Source organism: Saccostrea echinata, unplaced genomic scaffold (genome assembly GCF_033153115.1).
Source record: "Saccostrea echinata isolate AGI-Se365-2 ecotype Australia unplaced genomic scaffold, CSIRO_AGI_Sech_v1 ptg000047l, whole genome shotgun sequence".
NCBI lineage: Eukaryota > Metazoa > Mollusca > Bivalvia > Ostreida > Ostreidae > Saccostrea > Saccostrea echinata.
Window position 1 is genome coordinate 10,391,250 of NW_026889796.1, and position 21,301 is coordinate 10,412,550.

General features: G+C 33.8%; 4 protein-coding genes across 5 annotated transcripts in view; 2 read left to right on the top strand and 2 right to left on the bottom strand.

Moving 5' to 3' along the window:
- LOC133202699 (zinc transporter ZIP13-like) overlaps positions 1–21,301 on the bottom strand; it is a 23,552-nt gene continuing 2,251 nt past the window's right edge. The window contains exons 2-9 of the mRNA XM_061338557.1: positions 15,150–15,254; positions 14,053–14,165; positions 12,446–12,679; positions 11,949–12,038; positions 5,554–5,667; positions 4,463–4,532; positions 4,189–4,288; positions 1–4,015 (exon numbers count right to left, since the gene is read on the bottom strand). Of these exons, the coding sequence (XP_061194541.1) occupies positions 3,943–4,015; positions 4,189–4,288; positions 4,463–4,532; positions 5,554–5,667; positions 11,949–12,038; positions 12,446–12,679; positions 14,053–14,165; positions 15,150–15,254 (899 nt within the window). The 3' untranslated portion in view covers positions 1–3,942. The remainder of the gene's footprint in view (positions 4,016–4,188; positions 4,289–4,462; positions 4,533–5,553; positions 5,668–11,948; positions 12,039–12,445; positions 12,680–14,052; positions 14,166–15,149; positions 15,255–21,301) is intronic.
- Positions 6,598–9,099, top strand: LOC133202837 (uncharacterized). Its single transcript, XM_061338713.1, has 4 exons — positions 6,598–7,104; positions 7,569–7,719; positions 7,846–8,079; positions 8,231–9,099. The coding sequence occupies exons 1-4, from the start codon at positions 6,631–6,633 to the stop codon at positions 9,097–9,099; spliced, it is 1,728 nt and encodes a 575-aa protein (XP_061194697.1). The 5' UTR covers positions 6,598–6,630.
- LOC133202443 (uncharacterized) lies at positions 9,462–11,608 on the bottom strand. The gene is made up of 3 exons (XM_061338269.1): positions 11,297–11,608; positions 10,769–11,076; positions 9,462–10,656 (listed from the first exon to the last, which is right to left on the bottom strand). The coding sequence occupies exons 1-3, from the start codon at positions 11,510–11,512 to the stop codon at positions 9,555–9,557; spliced, it is 1,626 nt and encodes a 541-aa protein (XP_061194253.1). The 5' UTR covers positions 11,513–11,608; the 3' UTR covers positions 9,462–9,554.
- The window catches only part of LOC133202697 (F-box/LRR-repeat protein fbxl-1-like), a 23,533-nt gene continuing 18,841 nt past the window's right edge, over positions 16,610–21,301 (top strand). The window contains exon 1 of one of the 2 annotated variants that reach the window (XM_061338555.1): positions 16,610–16,820. In XM_061338555.1, coding sequence (XP_061194539.1) covers positions 16,752–16,820 — 69 coding nt within the window. In that variant the 5' untranslated portion in view covers positions 16,610–16,751. Of the gene's footprint in view, positions 16,821–20,563; positions 21,050–21,301 lie in introns of those variants that run through there. The other variant, XM_061338556.1, reaches the window with a different exon arrangement.

Below are 21,301 nucleotides of genomic sequence, written 5' to 3' on the forward strand. Positions count from 1 at the left end.
CCCCCAGTTTTGATATTATTGATATTTACAAAATCTAAATCCTCAGATCTCATGGAAAAAGGGAAACAAGAAAAACCAGTTTGAAGACATCAACAACTCTGATTATATACATGTATTTATTAACAGGATGCCAACTATGTGTGAGCGGAAATAAATTCAAGAATGAACAAAATTTAAAACAGGTTTCAATTTAAAATGCAATAGAAAAGCTGTGACACTGAGTAACACCTATACTTTAAATTGTTTGGGAGGCACAGGAGAGCATCTGAGATCTTTCTATGATGAATATTTGTGAAATTTTTGTTTACCAACATGCTTCTGTAAATCATTATATTGGCATTTCTTGAAATAACAAGAGGCCCATGGGCCACATCGCTCACCTGAGCACATTGGCAAAGGGGGGGGGGGGGGGGCTTCAATATTAAACTACCTGATGATGCTTCCATGTCAATATATAATTTGTTTTAACAAATGGCTTTGTTGTACTTGAGAAGATTTTAAAAAAAAATTCCCATATATTCTTCTGTAAAAATTTGATCCCCCATTGTGGCTCCTCCCTATCCCAGGGGTCATCATTTGAACAAACTTGAATCTACACTACCTGAGGATACTTCCATATCAATATGACTAAACATAGCTTTTCTGTTCTTGAGAAGAAATTTTTTTCTATATGTTCCTATGTAAAACTTTTGATCCCCTTATTGGGCCCCACCCTACCCTCGGGGGTCATCATTTGAACAAAATTGAATTTACACTACCTGAGGATGCTTCCATATCAAATGACTAATCATGGCTTTGCAGTTCTTCATCAGAACATATCTTCCTATATATTTCTATTTCAGACTTTTATCCTCCATTGTGGCCCCACCCTACCCCCGGGGGTCATGGTTTGAACAAACTTGAATCTACACTACCTGAGGATACTTCCACATAAATATGATCAATCAGGGCTTTGCTGTTCCTGAGAAGAAGATATTTAAAGATTTTTCCTATATATTTCTATGTAAAACTTTGATCCTCCATTGTGGCCCCGCCCTACCCCCCGGGGGGTCATGATTTGAACAAACTTGAATCTACACTACCTGAGGATGCTTTCATATAAATATGACCAATTAGGGCTTTGCTGTTATTAAGAAGATTTTTAAAGGTTTTTCCTATATATTTCTATGTACATGTGAAACTTTGATCCTCCATTGTGGCCCCGCCCTACCCCCAGGGGGTCATGATTTGAACAAACTTGAATCTACACTACCTGAGGATGCTTCCATATAAAAATGACTCATCATGGCTTTGTTGTTCTTGAGAAGAAGATTTTTAAAGGTTTTTCCTATATATTTCTATGTAAAAATTTGATCCTCCACTGTGGCCCCGTCCTACCCCCGGGGGTCATGATTTGAACAAACTTGAATCTACACTACCTGAGGATACTTCCACATTAATATAATCAATCAGGGCTTTGCTGTTCCTGAGAAGAAGATTTTTAAAGATTTTTCCTATATATTTCTATGTAAAACTTTGATCCTCCATTGTGGCCCCGCCCTACCCCCAGGGGGTCATGATTTGAACAAACTTGAATCTACACTACCTGAGGATGCTTTCATATAAATATGAAAATTAGGGCTTTGCTGTTATTGAGAAGAAGATTTTTAAAGATTTTTCCTATATATTTCTATGTAAAACTTTGATCCTCCATTGTGGCCCCGCCCTACCCCCAGGGGTCATGATTTGGACAAACTTGAATCTACACTACCTGAGGATGCTTCCATATAAATATGACCAATTAGGGCTTTGCTGTTCTTGAGAAGAAGATTTTTAAAGGTTTTTCCTATATATTTCTATGTAAAACTTTGATCCTCTATTGTGGCCCCGCCCTACCCCCGGGGGTCATGATTTGAACAAACTTGAATCTACACCCTGAGGATGCTTCCATATAAATATGACTCATCATGGCTTTGCTGTTATTGAGAAGAAGATTTTTAAAGGTTTTTCCTATATATTTCTATGTAAAACTTTGATCCTCCATTGTGGCCCCGCCCTACCCCCGGGGGTCATGATTTGAACAAACTTGAATCTACACTACATGAGGATGCTTCCATATAAAAATGACTCATCATGGCTTTGCTGTTCTTGAGAAGAAGATTTTTAAAGGTTTTTCCTATATATTTCTATGTAAAACTTTGATCCTCCACTGTGGCCCCGCCCTACCCCCGGGGGTCATGATTTGAACAAACTTGAATCTACACTACCTGAGGATGCTTCCACATAAGTTTCATCTTCCCTGGCTTTGTGGTTCTTGAGAAGAAGATTTTTAAAAGATGCTACTAATTTTTCACCTATTCTTCATTATCTCCCCTTGAATGAGGGCGTGGCCCTTCATTTGAACAAACTTGAATCCCCTTCACCCAAGGATACTTTGTGGCAAGTTTGGTTGAAATTGGCCCAGTGGTTCTTGAGAAGAAGTCGAAAATGTGAAAAGTTTACAGACGGACGGACGGACAGACAGACAGACAGACAGACGGACAGACGGACAGACGGACTACAGACAAAATGTGATCAGAAAAGCTCACTTGAGCCTTCGGCTCAGGTGAGCTAAAAACAAAATAAAATAATTTTCTAAAGAAAGCCATGCTTTAACATACATGTACTGCAGTATATCAATCAGACATTATTTTTAACCTTAATCACATTGTCAAAAATATGCCGAATTACACACAATATTTCTTTAAATATGAATGTAGTTTACAGACAGAAAGTAAACTTTCCATGATTTATAAAAATAAAATTCCACCAAAATACATGTATATCATAAAACTCTGTACATCTTTTACACAGTAATATCACCTCTGAATCCATAACAGATTATTTTTTCATGATAAATCTACAACATACAACATATAACACACAAAACTGTGTGTAAATATTGCACTAAGATTAATGTGCTAAATTAACACATCATAACACATTTCCTTAACTCTCCAAGTCATTGGAGTGTATAATGTAAAACATGGCAGAGAATTAAAAACCCTTCTTTTGTTAAACCCTGTTAATCAAATTCACTGCATAAACATCATCAATAAGGAAAATGTGCTTAAATACAGCATTTAATTTCAAACTTAACAGGATATGGCCATGTAAATATAATGTACATTCAAATTTAAGAATAATGATTTAAATTTATATTTGATATGCAAATTAACAGTCAACAAAATTTTCAAAATACTAATGCCCAGTGGAGGCAAATTTCTATTTTATCTTTTCCCCTCCAAGTATGAACTTGACCTGTTATGTTACAAATCTATATTTGGTAACTTAGCTTCATTTGTAGACTATGAAATACATGTACAAACATAAAGTTGCCACCTTGTTTTGTTCAAAGGTTATGTCACTCTAAAATGTTAAAACAAGGACAAACAAACAGGCAAACCAAAACTATGACATACTTTCCTCATGGATCATTGTATATAAAAATAAATTCAATATTTCTCCTTCAGTAAAATTATGGTCAAATATGATTCAATATTTTTCCAAAAATATACTACAAAGACATCTATCATGAACACCAATTGAAAATGGCATACAGGTGCTTTTGAAAAGCTTTATCACATGAAATTTGGCAAAGATTGGAAAAGCACACATTCAATACCTACCTTGTACAAATGTTGCATAATGTAAATGTACAATGATATATGAAAAAGATTGTACAGATATCCTGTACAAATATCCAAATGCCTTTTGGCATAAAACAAGTGTGTACAGTTCAAATGAAAATACATGTAGTTTTGTTCTCCAACAAACTTGGAGGATAAAAGGGGCATCAAAATATAATATATAAAATTTTACAAAGTATTTCAATATCACCTTTTCCCTATAAAATTTTTAAAATACAGTAGATAGAAAATGCAAATTAATCTGTGTTCTGGAGTTATTCTTGGGCCAGAAAGGTCAGTGGAAGAGGCTTACTAACAGCATGGCTAGAATCCCACCACATAGACACAGAAGCTGCTTCAAAGATTCCCTAAAAGAGAAGAATTCCATTAAGTACAGTAAACTGGCCTGTATAGATTTATTTTCTTTACTGTAAAGATGGAAATGTACATTTGTTGGTAATGTATTGTTAAAGTACATGTGTTATATATACCGACATAAAATAGTAATATGAGGGGATAAGAGTAATAGAAGTCTAATTACATTGTATGTTTTTCATCTAGGAGATCTGGGACTACAGTGACCAAGGCAATATAGATGAATCCCCCCGAGGTAAAAGGAAGGATCCATGCTGTACTTTCCCCTACAAAGAAAAAAAATTCCCTATATGTTTACATCCTTTCACTATTGTATAACAGATGAATTAATTTTTTTTTTTTTGATAATATCAATCAAATAAGCCCCATGAACTTTTTTAAAGATAAGAACTTGGAATCCGAGTAAATCTCTAAGTGCAATACTTTTCCCTGATTCATACCGGCAGATTCTGCTGACTCTGCAGTTAGAGCCGTTATCACTCCCAGAATGCCTCCTGTCGCTGTCATCATCTGAAAAATAAAATAAATTAAATATCGACAATTACAGGCAGTGCTCTCGATGTCATCCAACAGTTATAAATATTGATTACTGCCAGTCTAATTACACCATTCTCTTCTGCCTAAGTGACCCAGCCAAGATTAATTGTTCATTTTTCAGAATTGAGGCACAATATTTTTCCAGTATGGACGTTACAGAAAAATCAATAAATAAAATACTACAAGTGGCCATATGATTAATTCTCAGAACATTTTTCCCCAAAGAGTAATGAATTCTTGAAAAATTCCAAATGAGGAAATTGATATAGTACAATTTATTTGAATCATTACTTGAACCATTTTTCATCTATGCTGACTCAATTAACACAAAACAAGACAATTTGCAACTCTTCTAAGACTATATTTCATGCTAGTGCATGAATTTGGTCCATTCAACTGCAGTAATAGTACATGTACACTACAAAATGTTAAATTAGCATAACATATATTACAGCTACAGTGTATAAATGCTACTAGAATGTATCCAAAATGCTCATTTCTGCAGGACTTTGTCAAGAAAAAGTAAGTATTATAGTCAATTTGGTACTTGCACATTACCTTCAGAACAGCTAAGTTTTTTTTTTCTTTAATTTCTTTTTTAATTTATATATACCCAATCATTAAGGTGACCATTCAAAAAGAAGTCACTGATCAAAATACTCTGCATGTGGGTTAACAATATGGGCAGTAATTTTAATTACAGCAGATATTATATGACTACTATAATTGTAAAACATTTATACTGCTATGTACAGACATCCTTTGCAGTTTTTTTTATACAGTACATGATATACCTTTTAAACAGATTGAATTAATACAATTAGACAAATTAAAACAAGTATTTCCTTTTTACAAAATGGGGAGGGGGGAGGGGGAGGACTTCATGCCCTGATCACTTCATTGTGCAGTGGCACTTCTGAAACAGAGACTGCACAAAATTTCCAATCACCTTTGTAGATCCAACAGTGAATGACTTACAGATACTATAAATTACCTGTGCTTTAGCAGCTTTCCACCTGTTGAAGCCTGATCTCAACAGAATGGCAAAATCCCCCACCTCATGTGGAATCTCATGTAAAAGTATGGCTAGTGTGGTCACAAAACCAACCTAAAAATGTAAACATATGCATGTATTAAAAAGGCCTGAAAATTCAAATAGGTAAGCAACATTTAGTCCTGTGTACATTTCAATGCATTTTAAAAATGTGCATGTCATGAAAATTATAGGAAAATCTGTAATGCAGATATGTGATGCAATCTTGAACTTCAGCAAAATTCTGAATATATATTATGATCAATCAAATAGATTAAAAAAAAAACTTAATGATACATAAAATCGCACTTTATAAGGTAGACTGCTCCCCTAGCCTACATGGGTTCCCCTTAGATATATACAAGAGAGTAAATCTTATCTATAAAGTAAAAATCCTGACTGAGGAAGATGAAGTTTCAGTATATGTCATCAGTGATTCAATGTTTTATCTCCTCCATGATTTAGAGGTATACTTTGTATCTCTAGAATGGTTCAGTCTGTAACTGACTTCCATTTCAGTTACAATTCTACAATTATTGCTTCCTGGAAAATATTTGTGATAATTTTCCAAATTTTCCAAGTTCTCTGGTAAATATTTGTTGCAATTCTCTAATTCTTACTCACTGAAAACATCGTAAAAGTATGTCCTATATTTTTCACCTTGATTAAAATCATTACTGAGAGGCATATGAGAAGTGTGCCTGTGTCTTAATTTACCATCATCTTTTTTTATATGAATCCAGGTTTCTGCCAAGAACTAATTAAATCTGAACGTAATCTTATTGTATTCAATTACAGCCTCCTGTAAATACAAGCAGTGTGTTGTTTACCCATCTGCTCTCTGTCTGTTAATCATCATCAAGTTTTGTTTTACATTACGCTACTGGCCTATCCCCAAGATTCTAATTACTGCAGTTAGCACTGACAATACGGAACTTCCGAGATACCGGGATATAACGGTTTTCGTTCTGATTTTATACACCATTGTCACGTGATAATGCTGAAATGTAGGGCATATTTTGTTGACATCGAAACAAAATGGAGCGTAACGTGGCAGACGAAAACAAGCCCCAAAAGAGAAAAAGTGAGAAGAATGGAGACGAACCAAGTCATTATTGGTGTTCGGTGCCGGGTTGCACATCAGATGGCAGGAAAAAGGCCAATTTAATTAAATATCCGTGGATGAGAGGAGTACAGTTCTATCCATACCCAGGAGCTAAACGTAAGGCAAAGCTAAGAAAGAGGTGGTTGCAGCAGGTTTTCAGGGATGAGAAGTATGCTCCAAAACGCTACCATTCGGTATGTTCACGACATTTCATAGATGGTTGTCCAACAGAAGAAAACCCCGTTCCTACTTTATTTCCGCGCAATAAAATCGTCAAACAGTCCAGAACTACAACCTCTATAGAGAAACGTCAACAGACCAGGTGTAATTCTTTGTCGGATTCAGCTATAGCAGCGGAGAAGTCAGATGTTCATTCTACCCAGTGTACACCAATAGAATGTTTATCGGTATTGTAAATAATTGATTTTATTTCTACATCGAAAATTTATGAATGTAGGCCTATATATACACATGTATCATGATCAGACTCGGAGACATAATATTAAATGACTGTCTCTGCATGACATATACATAACTCATAAAAGTTAGGCTTAAACATATAATAAATATATTAAAAAAGCATTACATGTATATTTATATAAAAATGAATTTTTTAAATGTGTACATATACAGGATAATTAAGAAGCCAGGATTGCTTGAGGCTATATTTTATGTGTGTATCAATGAAACAAATTGTTTGAAATCAGAAATCAAATAAACAAAATATACATACAATTATGTGTAATCTTGGGTAATACTATGTAATATTAAATTTAATATTAAAAAAATATAAATGCATTATTAAGTTTAGTACCAAGAGAATCATCTGAATTGATGATATGTGAAATTTCAATGCATATTTTTTTTTCAGATGGAGGATATCACAGTTTCATGTGAAGGGAATGCAGATGTACATATACCTCTCCCTATAGCACATGAGTGTGTCATAGAACACACATCAAACGAAAACTGTTTTGAGGAACCTTGCTCCAAGACTGAGGACATTTCTTATGGAAACTGCAGTAAGTGTAATGAATTGTATGTTTCATTAGCATAATTCTGAAATGTTCTATGCAATTTAACTTTTTTGTTTTTGTAGTATACATGTATATCAATTAAACTTATAATATAAGTTATTATTATTATAGACCATGACCATGTATACAGCAAACGGTCTGTGGAACCTAGGTGCAGTGAAGATTTTGTTGAGTTTGCTGTGCAGACGGACCTGACCATGGAGGATATACATCATATGGAAACTATGACCAAAGAGACAGAACATATCCACAGGGAGCAATTTGTCAATAGAATTACACGGTCCGACTCGGCAGTCAGAAGATATTTAGGAGTGCCTAGCATAACTATGCTGTTTGGATTGTTTGGTAAGAAATTTGAAGATATAGTTTAAAATTGACCTAATACTGCTTAATATGTATTTTCTTAATTGCAGCTAATATTGATAAGTACAATATTTGAATACTTTGCAGTATTTTGTATGTTTGTTTTTGGATAAAATTTTATTTCTGCTTACAGCAATACTTGACAAAGTATGCACCAAACTCAAGTACTGGTCAGGAAAGAACAGCATAGCAAACATGAATTATGAAACCTCTGAAGCCAGAAAACCAGGTCCAAAGAGGAAGTTGACAAAGTTCCATGAGTTTTTATTAACCCTTTTTCGACTAAGACTTTCTGTCCCAGCCTTTTTGATTGGTGATTTGTTTGGTGTATCAGAGACACGAGTTTCACAAATAGTGTGTACATGGATAAACTACATGTTCCAGGTTTTCAGACCTCAACTGAAATGGCCATCACTACAGAGCATCAGAAAACATATGCCAAGGTCTTTCAAACAGACATTCCCCCGTACAAGAGTTGTCATAGACTGTACTGAAATATTCATTCAAAAGCCAAGGACACCTACTGCTCAAAGCCAAACATACAGCAATTACAAAGGACATAATACATTTAAATGCCTTGTTGGTATAACTCCTACCGGTGCATTTTCTTATGTGTCTGAATTGTGGGGCGGCAATGTGTCTGACAGGTACATTACAGCCAATAGTGATTTCTTGGATTTGATATCTGCTGGAGATGAGGTGATGGCTGATCGGGGTTTCATCATAAGAGACTATCTATTGGAGCGAAGGGCAAAGTTGGTTATACCACCATTTACACATAAATGTCGATGGGGAAAAGGGAAACGGTTAAATGCTAGTGAGATTCGGCGAACAAGACAGATAGCGAAACTACGGATTCATGTGGAACGTGCTATACAACGTTTGAAATCATATAAACTTTTATCGGGAATCCTACCAATCAACTTAAAGCCAATTGCAAGCCAGATTCTGGTTGTTGCTGCATTTCTATGCAATTTATCTAAACCTCTTGTGAAAAATTAACAAGATGCTTAATATTTTTAGTCCCCTACCGGTGAAACCGGAGGGGACTATAGGTTTTTCAATTTGTTATTTTGATTGTTGGTGTTACCTGAAAACTTTAGTTGTTGTTTTTACATATATTGTCTCATCATTGTTAATTTATCAATGTTCCATATTATACGTAAAGTATTTAATTATATTGTTAATTTATCAATGTTCCATATTATACATAAAGTATTTAATTATATTGTTAATTTATCAATGTTCCATATTATACATAAAGTATTTAATTACTGCATTTCATTTTTTTTATATTTAAAATATAAGTCAACAACATAAAATCATGAGTGTGTGGTTTTTATTGCTATCAGTTGTCATAATTTTTCAACCATTAGACAAAAGAAAAACAATACAGTGTACCATACATGATACAGCTTAATCTAAAGGGCATCAAAGTACAGTCGAGAATTTACATTCTAAATTTTAGCAAGCAGTGCAGGATGAACATAATTTATGAAAAAGGTGCTGCACTTGTTAACAATTTCATTGAAGAAAGATTCATCATAATGAATTCTATCACTTATAAAACCCATGTCTGTATAAAACACAAAGTCACACCATCTAGCATTACAAATACCAAGCTGTCCTTGAATTTGCACATACCACGGTGAATCTACCCTAAGCTTGACAACATCATTAGTGTCTCTATACAAATGATAATGACGGTCACTTGCTACATCATATGGTGTGTCACTTCTATGGGAGTAAGAGCATTTAACCTCAATTAAACCTTTTCCACAACATTTGCAAGACAAATATGCATCTGGTGATGCACCTAAAAATGGATGTTGCTGAGATATGTTTAAGCCACAAGGTCTCATTTTGGCATTTACATGATAATGGGAATACATGTCAAAAAACAATTGTTTAGCTACGATTTCATTCTGTCTTCCATACTTTATTGCATCAGTGTGTAAGGCATTGGAGTTAATATTCAGAATTTCACGTGTGATGTAATTATCATGACTACCCCCTCTAAAGTGGCATACTTTTGAAAACAAGGAAGATGTAATTCTACCATATCTGTATTTGTACCACAATTCATTTTCACTCTGACCACAAGTGATTTGCTCAACTTCTTGAATAATATCAGAATTAAACACATTTCTCAGATAATCTATCAAGGACTCTCCACTCTGAATTGTGTGTGTCACAGCATCTATCATATCAGGCGGATTTTCATGAAGATCTTCATCCTCATTTGAGGGTGGGTCTAATGTGTGTAAGAGAAGAGCACCTGTACCGTGACACATCCTATACAGTTCTTTCTCAACTTCTCTGTTAACCTCAGTGGTGGGTGTAGGGCATGGTTGGTAATCCACTTTGTTTGGCATCAGTGGAACTGTCCTGTGGGAAAAACAAATTTCCTTAACACGACAAGGCTTACTTTCCTTACGGGGCTTGTCCCAAACACACCTCACATCTGTCCCCACCTCTGTATGCCTGTCCTTATGGCGATCGCAAAAAGCTGCAAGAGCAAATGAAAGGGCCGTGCAGTGCTTGCAAGAACCATCATCCCTAAAAAGACAAAAAGTAGCATGTTAATAATTACTCCAATTTTGGGATTGACATTAATTAAATGATAAATACTATGAATATCATAAATAATAAAGCACAGAGCTGGACTTACGCAACACAGGAGCAGCCACCTGATATGATATAGCCATCAGTCTTCACCAGTAACCATGTCCTATAAGGATCCTCCGATTGACGGGTTTCTGGAGTTGTATTACACATGACATAAGAATAATCCGAATCTAATGGACACATTCGAACACTGTCAACATGGTTGTTCTGATACAACAAATAACCCTTGTCTACTTTGTAGGAATGAAGGCGATTTTGATCCCAACCAATATTAATTAAGTATACAAAAACATCAGCAATGTCTATGTCTGGTACCTTCTTTAAATCTCCATTCCAGTCACATAATTTAACCTGAAAAATGTTGTAAAACTCCAAATAAAATTCTGGATATTATAAAATCTCATATATTTGATGGTGGTGACAATTGGTAACGTTGATGCTCTCTCTCTCTCTCTCTCTCTCTCCCTGCTACAGCTTTAGTTCTGAGTAAACTCATATTCATTCAATTTACTTATTGTTGTATAAGATATATATGAGATTATTATGATTTTTTTCCAAAATAAAACTGTACCTCGCTTATGCTTGGTAACATCCGGTCTCCGACAGTTCTACGACGAACATCCATATTCACGTAATCATCTTTTGTTTCTATATCTTCTAGGTCTATTTCTCTTGCCAATTCACACAGTCTTATCAAATGAGCTTTTCTGTACATGGATGTTGTTATACCTTTCGTACTTAAGTAATACTTTAACGCTGGGACTTGATAACTATTGAAGTCTTCCATATTTGTTTACACGTTGCGTTGGAATGCGGAAGTGAATTATGCCCTACAATTACGTCTGTTAAGCGATAATATTCGAAGCGGATCCGTAACTCGAAAGTTCCGTATTGTAAAAGATAATTAAACTTATTTTGGTTATCTATATCCATTATTATTATTGACATCTAGACACTTTGATATCTAATGGTAGTATAGAGATGGAAAAAATGACAAACCCACTTCCGAACCTTTTTAAAATCAATGAATTCAACAAATTTCCTATGAGTAACCTTCCCCCTTTCTTAAATACTTTCTCTATTTAATGTTACATATTCTAATTTTATTTTTTTAATCTTCATTGCAGTAGTAGATAGAACAAGCCAGTATGAAAGATAAGTACCTGTATGTGTATTAACATTCCAGTTACCCCCCCCCCCCATAAACAGATATTGATGTATACCTTATTGCTGACTAAAAAGCTTCCACCTACAGCTAGACCATGGGTAAAGTTGTCTATGACGTTGGCCAGCAAGTTCAGGTATCCACTAACCTACAAAAGATAAAAACAAATATACTGCTTACAGTAAAAGTATTCTAAACATATGTAGTGCCAGTATAATTTTTCCACTTTCCACAGTTTAGACTTTTCCAATTCATGCATTATATTCAATAATCTGAAAATTAAAAATTCATGTAATATTCCTCTTCTTCTGACATGTTACTTTTCCTTCAATAAATGGTATGCATTTTAAACTGATCTGGACCAGCCAACCAAAAATAAGAATACATATTTTTCCTTAAAAAAAAAAGAAAAGAATTTCTTGATGTTTTTTTTTCTAGACACTGGAATTAAAAACATGTCAAAACATATGGCAGATATGATAACATTCCCTGCACCAAGCTCTTCATCAAAATCTAACTGGCATGCTTTCAGCGAATGCCATCTTTAATATATACCTTGATATCAGACTCCCCCTCTTGTTTCCCGCTGGTGTGCTGTTTGGATGATGCTGCAGAGGCTGTTTTTTGTGATGATGTAACTCTATGATTTTGCTTTTTGTAATTTGTTTTATGATTATCTGATGTACTAGTCCTTTGTTTTAAATCACAACCATTTATTTTTGGCAAATCTGAAATCTGTCTATTGTAGTTGTCTTCTTCTTCATCATCCGAATCACAATCATCATGCATCTAAAGAACACAGAAAAAAAGGCTAGTCAGTTTGATTTTTTTGTACACTGCACTGAGACTTAATTCAGGGCAACATGCACTAGACCAAAGAACATTTAAATTCTAAGTTAAGAACAGTAAAATCCATTTTATATTAAAAAAAAAATTCAAATTACACTGCAACATCTACTTTAGAAATATATAACTATTACAGTTAAAACTTTCTTAACCAGGACCTGTGCAATCTGTTTCACTGTAAATACAGAACCCTTATTTAAATTCCCATTTTACTGTTTTCTATGTTTTTTGCACTGTGCAATCTGACACCCTGTCCATTCCAACACAAAAGTTGTCTGCCAGTCCATGTTTGATTAGACAGTTTTCACTGTGTAATCATCAAGGGCAAGATATCATTCATTATCAACATTAGATAAGCTTTAATTACTACAGTATACATTGTAATTTCTATATGTATGACTATTTAACTGACAAAACCTGTGCTTCTGATCCTGCAAACAACCACAAACAGCAATTTTTCAAATATCATTCTGAATGGGGTAATTAAGAACAAGCCTGAAGTTTATCTACATGTAACAACCATGACCACACAATTACCTCACCAATACACAACCTGTTACCAGATGTCTGATGGCCTTTAATTATTTATCATGTTCACACTCAACAGTAACTGAACAGCCTTACTGAACATCCTTGTCTTGCACCATATCCTTAAAAATCAATGGCCTCTTCTTGTCTTCTTCTTTTACAATTTACTTATACCTCAATATTTGAATGTGTTGAATATCTCAAATAATATATGGTATAAATATTTACCATTTCAAATCATATCAGACTCGATCAGTGGCTGAATATGCAGTACTCAAATTAAAATCGATCATTACTACAAAAGACAATTTTTTATTCAGAACGTCTTTTTAGAAATAAGTATGTCACTTTCTTCTAGCCATTTTCCCCTGGAAGCCTGCATGCATGCTTTTACAGACAGTATTATCCCCATGAGGAATCATTCATTTAAAATAGAAAAAAAAAACTCAGAATATTTATAATGGAAAAAAGCCACTGTATGACATAAAATGAGATATATTTGTTAACACTGCATCCCTGATGGTATTAAATTACATTTCCAACCTTTTAAGAATCCATGATGAAAGAAAAGTTTAAATCCTCTTTAACCTAAAGCAGTGCAACATCTTTGAAGTCACTTATTTATCTTAGCAGACTCTAATGGACAGATTAATATAGAGACAGGTAAATTACTGTATCTTCATCAGAAAGCATTAAGATCAATATAAACATGCTTTCTGTAAAAACAAAATAACTCATAACCCAGAAGCCAATATCAATATGTGAAGATATTTCTGTTTTATACCTACATGATCAAATTCTCCTTCTTTGGCAAATACTTTTTCAATGATAAGAAATGAGAGAATTCCTGCTAAGACCCACAGGCCAATCTTTGTGTGTCCAAAATGATCATGATGTCCTCCTAAAGAAAAATAAAATCCAAAATTACTTCTCTTCATTTACACACTTCCATCATTAAAATCCTTGAAAAAAAATATTTAATTTGATATTAGACAAGAGATTCATGGTGCTAAAGCAGCTTCTAGAAAACAGGTCATTGGACTCAAGGCATATAGCTTATTTGTAAAAAAAAAAAAAAAAAGTGAGGGGTGAATTTATATTCCCACTAAAAGACAAAACACTTCCAGCAAAACAAGACAAAGTGTAAATTCCTTTTAATTGATGATATACATGTACAACCATTCTGAAGAACTAGTTTTTTTTTGCAGTCTATCAGAATTCAAGGTATTCTCAGTATCCGATTAGCTCCTGAAAGTAACATTTTCTGAAGCATAAAATGAAGAAAAAAGTTTGGCAACAAACTGCCATTTTGGGGAAATTCTTATTTTAAAAAAAATTGCTCTTGTAAACTCATTGTTCTTATAAGTGCCTTACATAGTTTGATTTTCTAATTGTGTTTCTTGAACAATAAAATGACAGGGCATTGATCTCTTTAGAGAATTACTGAAACATGTCTGTCTTTGTCATCACTCTAATGTTTGCTTTCCTCTGCAAACTAACACCATTGATTTCATAAACGTGCTAAAATGATAAAAGGATCAGCCATTACAACATTCTAAGGTATGCTCTCTTATTAATTTTTCAAAACTTATAAAGTACATTTGATGCTTATGATAGATTTTCCAAAAACCATTACTTTACTGCTCAAAAAAGTTTTAACAGGACTCCTTTTTTGCATTGAAAATTGAATCAGATGTGGATACTACGTAAAATTATCCTCTAAAGTTCCCATTCAATTTTAACATCTTGCAAACAGATAGCAACAGCTCTGACCTGTAGTTCACGTAATATAGTTGTACCCAAAAATGTTTATTATGCACATTTGTGCAATATTGATAGTTAAGTGAAAAAGTAAAGTCAGGATATATCCTAGTATTGTATTTACCTTTGTCAACAGCTGCCCATGCCTCCGGTAACAGATGCAGAAACACATCCCCAAGCAGTCCTCCTACAGCAAAACTCAACAGTAGTTTCAGTTTGTTGGCCGCTGCTGTAAAATATATATATATATTTTATTATTCCAACTGTTTTCTCTTTGATAACTCTTCCAAAGTTAAGTTTGCTAATTTCTACAAAGTTATATTTACAACTGAATGTAAATTTCGTGAGGTTAAAGGTCAAGTGACTAAAATGCATGTCAATCTCATGGGCTCTCGTTGTGTCCATCATCAGTGGTCAGGGACTATGCAAATAACGGAATCTTTAAGTATTTCAATTCTCTTAGACAGCATTTTAGATTGACCTTTTTTTTAATGTCATTTCACAAGTAAGTTGATGCATTCTTCATTCATCCTGAGATTCACTGATAATTTTAAGACTATAAAAGGGGGAAGGGGGGGGGGGGGGGCTCTGGCTATAAAACCTTGTTCTTTGTCTGAAAATGTCCCGGTATATGATTATATTTACTGAAATGACAGTTCAGACTAGTATATACCACTCAAGTGGGTGGGAATAGGGGCAAAAGGGGGTTTCAAATATATGTACCTTAAATTAGTATAATTGCTTTTTTGTGATTTTGGTGTGACTCATGTCAAATTGCCATTTTGCTCTTTTACCAAAAACTCTCATACAATCATGCTTGGAATTGTATAGATTAAATCTTCAAATACTATATATAAAAAAAAATAGATGCAAGTATGGCCATGTCCATGAGATGTTCACCACATATAACACATTCATGAATCTAATGTCTTTATGCCCTCTCAGGTCTCTCAGAACCTCAATAATGGCATCTGTTATAAAGTAACATATTCACTGAAATTTGAACACTTTCAAAAATCAATTTCTATACCATCACAGTGAAATTAGTTTGTGAATGATTGATGACGGGCATTGTTAAAATGCTGCATTTGTTTTGGATTATTGTGTATTACCCTTATGACCAGACAGACATGAATATATATGCAATTCCCAAAAGAAAATTAAATAACTGAAGCTGCATTTTACGTCTTTAATAGAACTTAGCAGTTGGAGTACACATTACAATTGTACAAAAAGATCTCCAATGCAGCAAAAAAAAAAAAAAATGCAACCATTTATCGAGGAACAAATGAATCATTAATTTGCTCTTCATTTAATTATTGGCAGATACAACACAAGGCCAATTTTCCCTAGCTTTAGGTATGCTCTCTCAAAAGGCCCATTCAGTTAGGAGCCCAGGGAAAAAAGCTGACATTAATATTTAATATTCCAAAGGGAGATAAAATACAAACATACATAGAATAATAATGTGAAAGCTGTTTTATCATTGTGCAGATAATAACCAGACCTCACAAAATAGAGAGAAAAAGATAGAGATAGAAAGAGAGCCACCTCAGCACTGAACTGGCAGCCAGAAATACTGGGGCAGGAATCAGCTGATCAGAAGGATCTTATTACATTACTGTACCAAATTAGGTGTGCTTGTTATCTATAGTAGCTATAGAAATCTATCAATGAAGGTGAACGATTAATTCATTGACAGGATACAGTGGGGGGACCAGAAAAGATGCATCTCACCATGGCAACAGAGGAGGACCCACACCACCATCACCACTCTCCCCACGCTACTCTGTCGGTAAGTCAGGGGGGAAGTCACAAAACTATTTATAGAACCCAAACTGGGCAAAGGGTCAAACGTCTTGGTAATTACTGTCTAATGACTGTGATAATCTGATCCTTCTGTGAAGAAAGTCTTCAGCATGTATATCTACTAAATATTACTGTGATCATCTGGTTTTCATTAACATTAACTGTATATATTATTTTTTTCAAAGTTATGATATAGTTTAGACATACCTACTGTTACATATGTAACAAGATAATCAAAGTTGAACATGTTTGCTTGTAAGCAGAAGTGCAATTTTTCTTTGGATTGAGAACATTCCATTATATTTTTTTTAAAGTGTATATAATATGTGCATCATGCTGAGCATATATATCCTTGCATAAGAATCTGTATGCAAAGGAATTCAGAATGAAAGTTCAGCATATATTTCTTCTGTTACAGAGTTCTATCAAATGTCAATAGGAATGCCACAGAATAAGTCTGCAGTCTACTTAAAAGATTTCAGTTGAATAATTCATATTTGTTAAGAACATTTTATGTGCAAGCATCAGCTAAGATGATATACTTCACATTTTAAAGCACTTTGTATAATTCATGAATGAAACAAAGACATCAGTGACCGTGTCATTAATGAATAATATTCATCCTGTTGCTATGCAAAATAGGGAATTTTTGTGAAAAAAAGTCATAATTACAAGATGTTACAATGAACCACAAAAATGTTGGTCTTCCTAAAGGCAAACAGGATGAGCTTCTGCTTGTTGACTATAAGGCCCAGTCCTCATGCTTTTTTCATTCCATATAATGATAGTTGTAGCCTTAAATTTTGATCACATCTTTTATAAGAGTTACATTAAATTTCTTGTACACATAAATGACATCCCCCATCCCTTTTTTAAAAAAAAATTTGAACTACCCCATTAAATCTTTTAGATTTTTAAAATGTGAAATATGGGAAGGGACAATGAAGAAAATGCTTACTGGTAAATAATTTATAGACCTGTATGAGTCCTCTTTAATTAATTGTATTGTAATGGAAATACATGTATTAATTTAAATGTCTTCTATACTTTCAGGACAGACTATTATTAAAATTGTTCACTGCACACCAAAGAGTTCTAATTTTGTGGCATTTTTATTTTGTTACACTAAATTGAGATCAATTACTCAATTTGTAATCAATTCAGCATTCTCAGCATTTTTATTTGGCCTATATAAATCAACTGATGTATATATGTATTTGAATGTTTATTTTTCCCCATTTTTAGAATGATTTATGTTCATTCTTAAGTCTGAGTATATTGTTGTCTTTAAACATCATTTTCTCAGTGCCCCAAAAAATATTTTCAAGTTTGTAAGTGTTTTTAGGGTCCTTCAGTTCATAATTGACCATGTGTTACAATGACTTATTACTGTAGATGTACTTTATCTGTGTGGGATTAATTTTGGCTTTTCCATGAAAATTTAAATGTATATTTAAATAATATGATGGCAGTCATAGAAATCTGTGTAATTTTCCATCTGTGGTTTGAACAGAAATCCTGATTCCACGAAATTTGACCCTGTGGAAAAAAGTATGCATATAGTTTCGCATATTAGGCAGTTCAATCCACACAGGAGGGATGCCAGAGACAGGACTTAAAGGGATAGCCTTATCTAATTTTATAGGGATTTTTAAGGGGATCTCCCCAAGATATAAATGAATCTGTCACTTGAGACATTTTCTTTTAAACTACAAAAATTACAAGTTAAAATTTTCTGCCAGAACAAACCCCCTCCCTTGAATCTGAAATTGATCTGTAAGTAATTGTCAGTATGAGACTGAATGCTTATTTATAATATAAAGTAAAAAAAAAAAATAATAATAAATAATACATAGTACCTATATAATCCAATATATGTTAAAATATATATAAAAAAAAGAGGTAGCATGGTCGTAGGAACTGGGGGGGGGGGGGCTCTGCCTCCCCCCAGTAATTTTTCTGATACAGTCTATATAGTATACTATAGAAAATATAGCTACTCTATCCTCATGCCTCCTTAATAATAATAACTGATGACATTTTGGTGGTGGTGGTGGTGGTGGTGGTGGGGGGGGGGGGGGTTTATCAATAATTTTTATCTGGTAGTGCCCTTCCCACCCCAAACTGAAAATGTTTTGATGTCCCCCTCCCCCCAAACTGAAATTTCTTCCTACAGGCCTGTGGTAGGGACTTCCAACTCCCTTTGACATATCCATGGTATACAGTGTTCAAGATATCAAAGTTCAACTATATAATATTTAAGTAAATCAATGATAAACCATAATCCCTTGACCTCTGAGTAAATAACCAAATCCAGCAGTCATTTTGACAAGGGGGAAATGAAATAAAGAATTGATGGATCAATCATTCCCCAAAAAGAAAAAAAAAAACAAGAACATTATTTCACTCTTTGATTTATAATTGGATTCTAGCAGCTTAAGAATAATATGGCATAATAATTTTACCATAACCAGGATTTGGGTTGAGATTTTGTAAAGAATCAATAAATATTTTCAGAGAAGCTTGCTGGGAATGATGCATGATGAAATTCCATTTGATATTCTTCTTACAAATTACACTATACTTGAAATGATAGGAAGAACAATTTTTTTCCCCTGACATTAACAGATTATTCACAAGAACAGTGTACCACATATCATAAAAAAAAAAGATACTGCATGCATGCATGTTCTGCCATGTTATCTGCATTAATAGAGGCTTGATATGTTTAATCAACAACTAGCTGATTCGCTCCATTTCCATTTAACTTCTTCAGCTGTTCTAAATTACTAAAAAACATAGGAACATTTTAGGAGATGAGCAAATACAAAGTATGTCTCTGTGGGTCTGTCTGTAATTTTGTCTGTTGCTGTTGTCCCTGAGCAGGATTGCATAGAGACACTATATTTTCAAAAAATACTATAGATACATATTTACTTTCAAAAAAAGGTATTAAATGAGTTAAAATAATTGCTGCTACTGATAGTTTTCAAATAAAGAGATGAACTGTATGTAAAATGTACCCAGAATGGGATTGAAAATTATGATCTTTTTCTTGTTTTTGTAACAAAAAAAAAACAAAACAAAACAAAACAAAACAAAACACACCCACCCACCCCACCCCCCAAAAAACCCAGTGAATTTGAACTATAAAGTATTATTGTACCTATTGTGAAATTAATGTAGCAAATCTGAATTATGAGCATACCTGCCATTATATTGCACAATAGATACCACAAAATAATAATAATTTTTTTTGCTTGTTGCTCAGTTATATAATTATTATACTTTCCCGATTATCTTTTAGCAAATATGACAATGAGTAAATGTTTTGCTCACTACAAATATACAGCTAGAGTACATGTACACTGTAAAAATGCTTTGAATCAAATATTCCATAAAGCAGAATTCCATAACTTTGCACTAGACATTCAAGTACAAGCAGATTACCTTTTAATCCAAATGTAATCAAGCAGTACACAAGATGTTTCAAGTCATCCCACTCAAAATGTTTGTAAATGATAACACATGTCTTTCATTGTGTATACATAACACGAAAGACAGAAATGGGGCCAACTTCCAGGATAAGTTAAAGACAGCATCCAATCCACCGAAAAAAACATAATTCCACCTGATTAATAGTAATTGTACAGGACAGAAAGTCATCTTAAGACAAGTAAGGAAGAAAAAAAAAGCTAATACAAAACAGTAGGGACTAGAGAGTTGAGTAAGGATGATTTATATCTTGCACAGAAGAGCTCTTTGTAAAAGGGATCTCCAGAGAACGGTCTCAAACAAATCAGGTTAATTCGGGGTTCAAAACCACATATCACACAAGGTTTCACCACATCCTTGGCCTTGACGTTTTCCAATAAAGAATATTGCTCATGCTGAAGGAGGGAGACAAAAAAAATATTCTTTGCAAAGGAAATCGAGACAAGCTGCTTCATGTAATTTAGTGAGCCAAGCTGTCAGTGAAAGAGGAGTCATTATTTTGTTTTAAGACCGGCATTTTGTCATAAAACATGTGATTCTGGGTTTTTACTGATAATGTCATGTAAAAAATCTGCGGTATCTGGGTTGATAAATTCTTGTTAGCAGCTGCTAAAACTCCAAGGATACATGCAATTAACACATTGTGCATAACTATACTACAACATGACATCTTTAAAAATCCAGGAGAGTTTCAGGGATTTTAAATCCTCATATACTTCGGTAAGAATAGCCATATTTTGATTATATTCATTAAAAATTCATATTTTTTTTCTCTATGTTTTTTATGTAACCCTTACTTTTACAACATGGGTATTGCACATTTACATGTATTCCTTTGGCTGCAAGTATGAGTTATGACATCACAGAAACAAATGATATGAACATTTCAACATAGACAACAATGGTCATTCAGCTTTTCATGGTCAGACAGTGTCTTTAAATTCAGAGTGCTATAGTTAAACGTAATTTAAA